This window comes from Gopherus flavomarginatus, chromosome 14 (assembly GCF_025201925.1).
Source record: "Gopherus flavomarginatus isolate rGopFla2 chromosome 14, rGopFla2.mat.asm, whole genome shotgun sequence".
Lineage (NCBI taxonomy): Eukaryota > Metazoa > Chordata > Testudines > Testudinidae > Gopherus > Gopherus flavomarginatus.
The window spans coordinates 25,703,883-25,716,602 of record NC_066630.1 but is presented as its reverse complement, the minus strand read 5'-3'; the positions used below and the strand labels follow the sequence as shown (position 1 = coordinate 25,716,602).

General features: G+C 39.9%; 1 protein-coding gene across 6 annotated transcripts in view; it reads right to left on the bottom strand.

Moving 5' to 3' along the window:
- PHKB (phosphorylase kinase regulatory subunit beta) overlaps positions 1-12,720 on the bottom strand; it is a 207,471-nt gene that overhangs the window by 1,307 nt on the left and 193,444 nt on the right. For 5 of the 6 annotated variants that reach the window (XM_050923042.1, XM_050923039.1, XM_050923040.1 and 2 more), the window contains 3 exons: positions 7,905-8,034; positions 7,377-7,484; positions 5,683-5,823 (listed from right to left, as the gene is read on the bottom strand). In XM_050923042.1, the coding sequence (XP_050778999.1) occupies positions 5,683-5,823; positions 7,377-7,484; positions 7,905-8,034 (379 nt within the window). The remainder of the gene's footprint in view (positions 1-5,682; positions 5,824-7,376; positions 7,485-7,904; positions 8,035-12,720) is intronic. The other variant, XM_050923041.1, reaches the window with a different exon arrangement.

Sequence of the window (12,720 nt, the reverse complement as noted above, 5' to 3'; positions counted from 1 at the left end):
AAGAGTCCTGTGGCACCTTACAGACTAACAGACGTATTGGAGCATGAGCTTTCGTGGGTCAATACATGCATCTGACAAAGTGGGTGTTCACCCATGAAAGCTTATGCTCCAATACGTCTGTTAGTCTATAAGGTGCCACAGGACCCATTGTTCAACGAGTTGTCAAACAGGAATTTTAAAATCTAAGATTTTTCTAAAGGTACTATATATGTGTTCAATTGCTTATAGACTTTCTTAGAAATCTTAGAGTGCGCCTACTGTATTTGGGCATAGTTTTGTGAAAGAACATATTACATATTCTGGTCAGATAATTTCCTCTTAATTTCCTAATGACAGGTCAGTTTTTTCACAATGTTTGCAAAACATATTAGTTAGGTAATCTCTCTTCAAACATTATGGTGGGGCTGGTTTCAACTCCATGACTAAAGTTGTGTTTAAAAATGCAGCTAAAGTATGGGACTTATTCCATTAACCTTATAAGAAAAAACAAATATTTTCTTCCTAGACTCATATCACATAAAAGAGTCCAGGTATTTTAAAAGCTCAGTTATGGATGAAATGAAAATTTGGACTTCTTACTTATACTTAAGACCATGTTTACACTACAGAGACTATAGCAGCATAGCTACAGTGCAGAAGCTACACCTGCATCGTCCTTTAGTGTAGACGCAGTCTTCAGTGGGTCTTTCCATCATTCTAGGAACACTAGCACCCCGAGTGATGGCAGCTAGGTTGACAGAAGCCTTCTTCTGGAGGCTAAATCAGTGTAATAGCACTCAAGGGTATGGATTTTTACCTCTGATCTTTCTTGCTACATCAACTTCAATTTTAAATGTAAGCCAGGCCTTATTTGTGAGGATATTGTCTAATATACATGAAAGACGAAGTGATTTTTAAAGGTCTTGATTTAGTAAGGTAGTTAGAAATATGATAATTACCTTGCTGAATCAGGGCCAGAGTTTGTGAAAAAACCTGAACTAAGGATTTCTTGTATTTTTAGTTTATGTTTGGGGAATGAATGCAAGTCACCTTAACTCCATGTGAAGCTTTCTGTGCTGGAATAATTATTAATAGGGAAGTATTAACAGGAAAGTACTAAGACGCAGAGCTGGTCAGGAATTTTTTGACAGAAGGATTTCTCATTGGGAAATGCTGATTCATCTACACTGGAACTTTTTTACTGAAACATATTTCTGGTCTGAGAGAGACACCTACCCAAGCCTAGCTAGCAGCCTCGTGGCTAGGGCCCTCACTCAGGCTGTGGGAGGTGCACAGACTTGAACCTGGATCTCCCACATCCTGGGTGAATGCCCTAGCTACTGGGCTATCAGCTAGGCTGGAGTGGGTGTCCCTGTTATGCTTTTTTCATGAAAGTTTTCAAAAGATCTTAGGTTGGTCCTGCTGTGGAACATGAACATTTTTGAAATGTTGAAAATTTTCATGGGTGAAGAAACCATCTGGGTCTAAGTAATGCATTCTGGCTTCAAACCACTATTTTATTTTATGTTACTGACAATTCTTACTCCTAAAACTAAGAAGCTAATTTAATACATTTTCTAAATCTAGGATCTCTCTTTGTAAACAATCATATAAAGTTCCATTCATGAGTATTTAAGGAAAATGTGTTACTTACTAATAACTACTGTTCTTTGAGAGTTGCCTGCGTGCATTCACAATTTAGGCATTTGGCTTCTCAAGTCTTGAGCTGTGGAACTGTATAACAAAGCATTTCCCACTGTGGTGTACATCATTGTCTTAATCTGTGTAAGGAGGAACCCACTCCTCACCCTGACCACCTCAGTTCCTTCTCCCTAGCCTGCAGATTCCTAAGGCAGAGGACAAGGTGGTAGGCAGCATGTGCAGAGGTAGCTCTTGAAGAACAACTGCTATTAGTAAGTAACCCTTATTACTTCCTTAAAGGTCTCTGTGCATTCCTCTGTATGGGAGATTAGCACAGTGCCCCCCTCTCACCATAGACAATGAAGGGCCAGGAGTTCTAGGAAAAATAAACCGTAGCACCAGGGCCACCCGGGGGGGGGGGGGAAGGTTGAGGGGGGAAATTGGGGCAATTTGCCCCAGGCCCCGCAGGGACCCCCATGAGAATATAGTACTCTATAGTATTGCAACTTTTTTTTTATGGACAGGGCCCCCAAAATTGCTTTGCCCCAGGCCCCCTAAATCCTCTGGGCTGCCCTGTTTAGCACCACCTTACCAAACAAAGCACTGGATCGCTGTGCCACATCCAATTAGTAGTGCTTAGTGAATGTATGAACAAAACTCCTTATTCTTGCTTTGCAAATCCCTACAATTGGGATCTGTCTCAGGCAAGCAACATAGGCAGCTACATAGTGCATCTTTGGCTGGAGAACTGGTACCTCTGGGTTTAATGTATAACAATGCTCAGTACACTTTTTAATTCAACAAGAAAGACTGTTTACTAATAGGCTTTTCCTTACACTTTTCCTAGTGGCAATACATAATGTTAGATTTTCTGAAGGGCTTTGTAAGTGTGAATGGGGGGCAATTTTTATGAACTTACTGAGATGCCAATTAGATTTTAAAGGTAGTGTCCCTAGCCCTCTGCTTGCCAGAAACTGGGAATAGGCAACAGGCAATGGATTACTTGATGATTACCTATTCTGTTCATTACCTCTGAAGCACCTGGCATTGGCCACTGTCAGAAGACAGGATACTGGGCTAGATGGACCTTTGGTCTGACCCAATATGGCTATTCCTATGTTGAAATCTAACCAACTTGGTTTGCCAATTGGATAACTGTTATAGCCAATATAGAATGGTATCTAATAAGATGATTCCTTTTTACTGAGTGAGGGGAGCATTAGTTTTTTGGTTTTAAAACTGCGTTCTTTTCAGGTCAACTTTTAAATTGAAGAGTATTTCCCAAATCAGGACATTTGCTTATTCTTAACCAACTAACAATTTATTAATTCGCCCAGAACCAAATTAGTATATAGTCAATGGTTCACCACTCAAGTGTAGACACAACCAGTGTTCTAGATCTGTTACACATCCAGTAGTCTTGCAAGCAGTTATTACATACTAGAATTGAGGCTCAGCGGTTATATCAAGGAACAACACAAATCACCAAGATTTCTTATTACATTTACTTACTATCATAAATTCTCAATTCCTAATATTTATCACACTTCCAATGATGCACTTGTCTTTAAAGCACTTTTAAGAGTATGATCACTACTCTTTGACTTGATTGATCCAAAAGGGACACGTTTAGAATAGTAAAAGCATTTACTTAAAGCAGGGGTAGGCAACCTATGGCACGCATGCCGAACGCAGCACGCAAGCTGATTTTCAGTGGCACTCACACTGCCCGGGTCCTGGCCACCGGTCCGGGGGGGCTCTGCATTTTAATTTAATTTTAAATGAAGCTTATTAAACATTTAAAAAAGCTTATTTTCATTACATATAACAATAGTTAGTTATGTATTATAGACTTATAGAAAGAGACCTTCTAAAAACATTAAAATGTATTACTGGCACATGAAACCTTAAATTAGAGTGAATAAATGAAGAGTCGGCACACCACTTCTGAAAGATTGCTGACCTCTGACTTAAAGTTATGATTTTCAGTCATATGCCAGTTTGTTTGGACTTCCAAAGGAGTTAAAATCTAAAATATGGTTACATGAGGTCTCACTAGAGAGTGCAGACTACAGTTATTTATGTTAAAGAATAAAAGGGTAAATATAAACTTTGAAATGAAATCTAAACACTTGTTATCCTTCTTAACCCTGAGATGGAGGAAGAGTCCTTTCCACACAGCTGGTCCAAGTGTCAGTTGGACTCAAGATTCTGCAGCTACTTGATGGGTTCAGTCAACTTTCTTGAGCACATAGTGACTTCAGCTTTATATACCTTAGTTTTAGGGCTTGATGGATGGGGCCATCCTCTGATTTCTATTGGACGTGTGCCTGGTAAATGCTCAGATTTCAGCTTTTCCAGTTTCTCTGTTGCTTCCATCGGTATCCAGTAAATAACAAGTTGATAGATTTCATTTCAAAGACTGTATTTCCCCTTTTATTCTTTAACATAAATAACTGTAGTTTGTATTCTCTAGTGAGACCTCAAGTAACCATATTTTAGATTTTAACTCCTTTGGAAGTCCAAGCAAACTGATAAGAGACATTCACGTATAGAAGGATATTGATCTGATTCATAAGGCAATCAAATGTGCAACTTTTAATCTGGAGTGAGAATACTCATGGTATATTTGGTTTACAAGGGAAACATACAGTTTAACATGTAGTTTGGATTTCTTGGGTTAACAGGCAGTTTGCCTAATTTTACCTTCATTCTTACAGCCAGTCATTTCTATTTCTCTTAACTTGCTGCTTCCCCACCCACCTCTTGATCCACTCCCAATGTGCAATAGTCACTTTGTATAAGAAAGCAGGGTATGACTCTTGCTTGATAACTTAGGGTATGTCTGTACAGCAACTAGACACCCACGACTGGCCCATGCCAGCTGACTCGGGCTTGTAGGGATCTGACTGTAAGGCTGTTTTATTGCTGTGTAGACTTCTGGGTTTGGGCTCCAGTCAGTCAGAATGTCCACACTGTAATTTTATAGCCTTGTGAGCCTGAGTCAGCTGACCCAGTCTCTGAGGCAAGCAGTCGCAACAACTAATTAACTGTACTATAAGGAACTAACCAAGAACTAACTATAAGAAGATAAGCTAATTAACTCATGTGCATGAGAGGTAGTTCAGTTTAGCTCTCTGCAGCGGTAGTGAAGGAATTGAGATGGTCAGAGGTACTCTTCCTTGTGTAGATGGAGCCAATCATGTCATCCTAGCATAAGCACGCTACTGCCCTTCTCCAGTAGATAGACCTTTGGTATACAATTGTGTAGTTCACCACTAGAGGCATCAAATTCTGTAAGTGGGAACATACGGAGGCCATTGCAGAAGGAAGACTTTTATATCATTTTGGAATATTTTCTTTAGAACTATTTAGTGACCGGTGGTTAATTAGAAACCAGTGCTGTTTCCTAAACTACTGAAGAAGAAACAGCTCAGTAGGTTATGGCCACCTCCTCTAGAATCAGTAATCAATGGGTAAACACTTTAGATGCAAAACTGAGTTTGTGTTACCACCAAAATGTTCTTGTTGAGGTCAGCTGAAGTTTCTGGGTACTCAGCACTTCTGAATATCTGGGCACTTATTTAGGTGCCTCAGAATGGATTTAGGATCCTAACTTCAGGCTGGTTTTAAATATCATATCCTGCATCTATTTAGATACCACCACCGCTTACCTTCTTGCTCCTCTATCAAAGAGGAAACATTTCATTTTAACACACTAACTTTTTCCTGAACAATCATTCTAACATTCAGTGAGGTAGGACACACTTTATTTCAAGCACCTTTGTGGGCTGGTTGTCTAGCCCTCAAGGACTTTGAGTTCAAAGAGATTTACGATGGCTGTCTCTGTTGCTATGAAGACACTTTTACAGGCACTACAAGATCCATCCATAAACCTGTCATATTACATAGTACTTAAATAGAATTAAATTTCATGGATTCCATTTGGGAGTTCTGTATGTCTGTTTTATTTTCAACCTCACACATTTACAATTTGTTACCCAATTTTGCCTTTGATTGAGAAGAACGGTAAATTTTACACGAAGTGAATATTTTACTCACTTGTTTTTCAACTCCCTTTAGCCTGGTCTCATCTTTCTGGAAATAATTAAATGCTTCTTTCACCAGTTTGTCCAAATCCACTTTATCCTGAAACTCTAACTCAGGGTTTCTTTCCAAAATAACAGATACAACCATTAACAACTAGAATAGGAAACAAACAAACAAAAAACCCTTGAATTTTAGGCCAGTTTAAGATCAGGTTATGTAAAAGATGACGTTGTAAACACAAGCTCATGCTTGATACAAGCCATATAGCGATTCCTGAAGAAATATCTTCATTAAGGCAATGTAAACAGGTAATATTTGAATTTGTATATATTGAAACAGCAGAATTTTATATAAAATATAAGTTTGAAATTGATGAAGTAGGTAGAACAGCCAAAAGATCATTACAGTAATCTGAGGAAATAACCAACACTAGGGAATAGACAAAGGCTTAGCTGTAGGCAAGGGCAAGCATTTGTAAATATGAGACACATTAAACAACTAAAATCTAGATGTACTACCAATGGAATCTATATAAGCAACAAACAACAAATTTAAGTCCAAGGATACTGAATTCCTTGCAGCTGGAACAGTTTTAAAATGGGAATAACTGACTTGCCTGACTGACCTGCAGGCCTTAAGAGTGTGACTAGCAATTGGTGGTGGATTGTATATTGATCACTTGTGTCCTTGGGGACTCTAGGCCAAGGTTTCTCAAACTGGGGGTCAGGACCCCTCAGGGGGTTGGCAAGGTCATTACATAGGGGGTCATGAGCTATCAACCTCCACCCCAAACCCTGCTTGCCTTCAGCATTTATAATGGTGTTAAATATATTAAACAGTATGTTTAACTTATTGGGGGGGGGGGAGGTCGCACTCAAAGGCTTGCGATGTGAAAGGGGTCACCAGTAAAAAAGTTTGAGACCCACTGCTCCAGGCCATATCTTTCAGCTGCAGGTTGAGATGTTGTATCAGTAGTTGTTGAGCATGATCAAAATAGTTTTGAACTCCTAAGTGCCAGGGAATATCCAAGGACAGATTCATAGTCGCAGGCAAGAAATACTAGGCAGCTACTGAAGGGAAAACTGCCCCCTGGTTTGTTCAGACAGCATGCCCAGGGCCTGGCTCTAGGGGGAAAGGTACCTAACAGGATGGCAGGACTCTATTGCCTCACTTTGTTAGCAGGTGTTGTAACACTGGAGGGAGCTACTGGTTAAATACTGTTGATTCATTGGGGCAAGTGTGGCTCTTTGGATTGCCCAAGAGAGAGGGGAGGGAGGAGTTGTCATCTGGCAGGTGGAACTGGTGTTTAGAACAGTTGAGCTTTGAAGAAAGGATCCCGTGGCTTAAGCTGGGGGAGGCATACAGTGCTATTTTGGAATTATCATTTTATTTGAAAGTCTGCTGCTCCCCTGGCCCAGTATTATTAACTCTATGGCTACTGTTTGCTTTGTTTGGTGCAGTGTGGGGACCCCAACATCCTGAAATGCGTTATCCAAATACATTAATGTGAACCTGCTTAATATAAAACACAAAAATCTATGGAGACAGCATCCTACAAACTGCCATAGTAGTTTGGATCTGTAAGTGCTTATCTGTGATTTTAAACCACTCTTGTTAATTCAATTCTCTATGGGGTTCAGTTACTCTCTCTCAAAATTGTTACCTAGTCATGTATATAAAACTTCTCTTAATCATATGGTACTGACCTCTACAATAATTTGTCTGTATTCAGGCTGGTCAATATTTTGCAACATGTCTTCAACCAGAAGGGAAAAATTCATCTCATACATAGTCATATCAGATAGTGTTGGCTGCTGAAAAAGACATAATACAAATAATAAAATGCTGCATGTATTTTAACCATTTGATTTCAATAAAAATTTCTAATAGAACTGGTCGGATTATTTGTTGTGGATTATTTATCCAACATTAACAATCTGGGTTCCGTTGGATCAAAGGAGAAGCAAATTTCTAGTCAATGATAACAGCATTCTGTTAGGAGTCTTGTCTGAGATTTTTTTCCTCTTCAGAATATTAAAATATTTTCACTGCAGTTACAAGCAAATAGTAAACTCAAAGCTTCTTCCAGCACCATATGTCCAATATGTTATTTTACACCTGGAATCCTTTGTTATCTGTAGCACATATTCCATGAAAAGAGAAGAAAAATACAATGGCAATGCATTCAGTAGTTTAAAAACCAATGTGTAACTCTCTGAAGATTTTCTTTTTACCTGTGGTAAATATTTTTCTGCTACTATTACACCATTGGGGGTTCTCTCCAAGATTTGCCACACCCTGTCATAGAAGCCATGGGGAGTTCGATTCAGAGAACCATCTATTTGACGTCTGTTAAGCCAACATCTGTGGACAAAACAAAATGACTGAAGGGCTTGAAAAACCAATCTGTTTCAGATTCAAAACAAAGCTTTCTTTGTGACTTAATTAAGCCATTAGGGTAAGCAATAACAGTAAATATCCATCAATGATGCACACACAGTATGTGTTGCATTTCCTGATAAATATTTCATATGGAAATAAAAATAGAACCTAAAAAGAACAAAAGCAAGATGATTTAGAAGCTGGTGTGTGTTATGCTTAAATGTGGGATGGTGTCTTATTATTATTATTATAAGTTATTATTAACTTATTAACTGGTCTAAAAAATTTAACACCTAAATTGATTTAACCTAGAACACAGGACAGGACAGGACATAGGCCAAATTAAACTCTGCTGTAACGACACCAAAGTCAATGGAGTTACCAGGTACTAGGGAAGAATTTGACAGAACATCTATAATACGTAAGAAAACATATATATGTTTAGGGAAAGCAAATTTGCCATTTAATTTACCTGAGATATAATTTGTCAGGCACATGTGTATGGCACCAAAATGTTTACACATTGCATAAAGAAGAAACCATGATCCATGCTAGAATTACTACAGTATACATATTTCCTTTATTATCCCCTCTACTGTATGTAATACAATTTACAGTGCTAGTACAGCTTTCATATTAAATCCTGCAATTCCAAATAAGAGTGCAAAAAATGTACTAAGTTGAAGACACATTTTTATACCAATAAAATAAAAAAAAAATTGAAGCTGGTAAACTGAAATTTTGTTGGTGCTTCATCCCAAATGTTCAGTGCTTTACAGCATTTGTAATTTTAAAGAAATTAAGAAACCTTCATTTATGAAGTTGATTCTACTGTTAATTTAATAAAAAGGGTTTAGTAGACTAATGTAGTACAGTATTGCCAACCACGAGCATTGAAAAATCATGAGTCAGATCCCCGAAAATTATAAGATCAGCTTAATGGTGAGATTTTAAAGGACAATAAATGTTGGATTTTGTTTATTTGTCATCCAGTTTTTGAGCGTTTAGTGGATCATATCTTCAAACTTTTCTTTGCAATTATAAAGGACTACAAACTTACATTTTTTAAAAAGAAAGGTGAGATTCTTACAAAGAAACATGACTCCCAGAGCTGGGGCTTTAAGAACGACAAATATTGCAAGACTAGAAACAAAACTGTGAGAACTGGTAATAATGGTAATGGTTGTAATGAGTAAATTCAGTCTACAAAACTACAGTCTATGGTAGCAATATTTCATAGTTAGTTTATAATACCTTTATTTAACTGAAAAAAAAATCTTTCCTAGCAGCTGTATAGTCCTCAGAGGTCTTCTCCTTGAAGGAGAAAATCTTTTCCCATGCAGCAGGAGTTTGTACAAGCTCTCTGTGCTGAACTGAAAAAACTTTCCTGAGAAACCAAACTAAGTTCTTAGGGTAAGGGCTGTTTTCCTCAGTTATTTTAATATTACTAAAAAAGAGTGCAGAAAAAAAAAAAGGAATTGTGGACCAGATGCCTCATTTCATACTTCATCTCTCAGCTCAAAGATACAGCTGTTTTATTAAAAATTAACAAGTCTTATTTAGGAGAGCACAACGTCTAACCTGTATGCATGTGCCAGACACTGGTGGCAGAGAAGTCAGAAAACTAAATATTATGAATTATTTACCATGCCAATTTGTGTAGGTAACCTACATTTTAATTAGTGCTGTGCTGAATAGTTTTATATAATTGAATGAGCTGGTCCCATTAGGCTGTTAGAAAATTTATTATGACCTTAAACTCCTCATTTAAGATACACTCCCACCTTATAACATTTTGAGTGTTTGAACAGAGTAACAGAATAACCACCAGTTTCGGTTACCTTTACTCTCTGTGAAGAATGAAAGAGATATCTCTATTATTATTATGAATATTACATATACTGTTTATTAGATTACTAATCTAATTACTAATCTGTTTATTAGATTACTATGATGCTGTTAGCTATCTGGGATCTAAGAGTTTATTTAATTCTTGGTAGTTATATGTATCTGCAGGAAGGCAGGCAATGGCTTTAGAGATAATCCTAGTCACGAGAATTTAAGGGAACAAGCCCTGTGAAGTCTTCCTCCAGCCATGCTGGAGCTTCAGGCGGAAGTTAGGAACAAAGGACTTTTTGAACTGTTAAAATGCCTCAGCTCTGAGTTAAGAGTGCCAGATGGTTAGGTCTGTCATACTCCCAAAAGGGAGATTCTGGCAGGTGCCAAATACAGATAGGCCTGCTAAGAAAATATGGTTAGTGTGACAAAATGGGAAATTTTCTGCAATATTTTTATGAATCCTGTGTGCTTCAGTTCCTCTCTATACTTTGAAGTACTCCCCAGTGGGGGAGGAGGGAGAAAGAGTTAAGTCTGCTGTTGGGGCAGCACAGGTGACATCAGGTGGGGTGTCGCCTTGCTGTCTGGGCTACAATGAATGAGTCACTAAGGAACTGGCTGAAACTGACCCAGATCAACAGAGGTTCTAGAAGCACAATGGAAGCTCCTGTGACTGAATGATCAATGGTTTGGGTAGGTGGGGTGGTGAACTCAGCACATCCCTGTCTGAAGACAAAAGACAGAGTGATGACTGTCAGGGGATAAAGAATGGGCTTCTGGCAGAGGCTGCCTGCTCTCACATGGGACTGTCAAAGGGGTCAGAAAGAGACAAACTGAGTCCATTACAGCTTGGCTGGTGGATTACTCTGGCTTGGCCAGTGGATTGCTCTGGCTTGGCCAGTTGGACTAGGTAGATGGATTATGTATTATTCGTTGTGATGATATTTGCCTCCTCTCCAGCCAACCTACAAAACTGGATTGGACCAGGGCAGGAAAAGGCCCATGAACAAAGAAGAACAAAGGGACTGTGAGTAGGATTAAAAGAGTCCTTCTTTCAAGGGAAGCATGGTAGCTGTTTGGGGGAACCAGAATAACACACAACACTTTGCTGGGATGTCTGAAGAAGTCAGGTCTGCCGAGGTTACCATCAGGGAATGGTATGACAGGTATGCATGCAGACTGTTTGTTGTTTTAAGTTCTTTTTAACTACTGCTAAAATAAATAATACTTTTGTTTTTGGAAGGCTGTCTGAATCACTGTACACAGTGACACAGACAACCTTCTCGATCATCGTATACACCACTCATCACAGACTCCCAAAGAGAGAACATGCAGGATAAGAATGGTAGATACACAGGATACTAGACCAGGCCCCGGGCTATAAGAGTGGCAGAACTGTGAAACTCTGGCAAGAGATCAGGCCTGGTACCTGAGGGGGTGCACTCAGGGGGGCACAGATATGGCTAATTCTGTGACATATTGGTGGCGGTGTGTGTGGGATCATGCCAATAGTGAATCTCCAGTAAGTAACAGCAGCACTAAGAACAAGTATTGTAGAGGAAAAACCAAGAGAAAAATTGTCCTATATTTTAGGGGGAAGTGGGGGGAGACGAGAAACAAAAAATGAATTGTGAATTGCTCAGGAAAGATGAGCTAGAAGAGTTGTGCAGCAAAAGAAAGCTAAATTCTAAAGAGCTGAAAAAGACACAGCTGGTTGGCCTGCTGTACACAGATGACCAGAAAAGGAATTGTGGCTCAGAACTGGATGAGGACTTGAGGAGAACACTCAGTTCACTGGCAGTCCAGCAGAGGCCAAGGGAGACAAAGGCCAGAATTGACCAGCAGGACTGGGATCCCAGAGGGAGGTATAGAGGATGATGTACATGGTGACTGAAGAAACAACCAGATGCCATCAAGAGTTCCCTGAATCAGCAGAGTCTAGAGAAGGAAAAACTGCATCTGGAAGAAAATAAACTGGAGCTGGTGCAGTGCCAGCATGAGTAGAAACAGAACCACTATGAGCAGGATGTGAGAGAGAAGATATGAATTGGACCTGGCACTACTGCACAGTCAGTATATATCAATTTGGTAAGTGAGGACAGACACTGAACACCAGCCTTAGGAGGCAGCATAGATTTAAAAGGGTTACCTTGCTACAGGTATGGAAATGACATGGATGTATTTTATATGCTTTGGAGGTGAGCTGTGAATTGAATGTATGGTATTTATCTCCTTTATTGACAGGGAAGACTGTCACCCATATAGCCCGGAAGGACTATAGAAATTATGAGCCATGTAAGCAAGTCTTACTGCAAAAAATTAAACTGTAAGCGGAAATTTCTGACCTCAGTCTCCCACATCAATTTGTGATCAGCATGGAGATAATGCCCTCAGCCTCTATCCTGCTCATTTGTGATGCACCCAGCGGCGGCTCCAGGCACCAGCGCTCCAAGTGCATGCCTGGGGCAGCAAGCCGTGGGGGGCACCCTGCCAGTCGCTGTAAGGATGGCAGTCAGGCTGCCTTTGGTGGCTTGCTTGCAGGAGGTCCACTGGTCCCGCAGATTTGGCAGTGATTCGGTGGCGGGTACGCCGAAGCCACGGGACCAGCGGACCTCCCACAGGAAAGCCGCCGAATCTGCAGGACTGGGGACCTCCTGCAGGCGCACCGCCAAAGGCAGCCTGCCTGCTGTGCTTGGGGCGGCAAAAAAGCTAGAGCCGCCCCTGGATGCACCAATTAAAAATGCTCTCTCTGGCTGCTAATAAAAACCAGGCTACAGCCTTGAAGGAGATCGTACATGTCAGACAATGTGGCTGGGCTTGAGGATGCTGAGG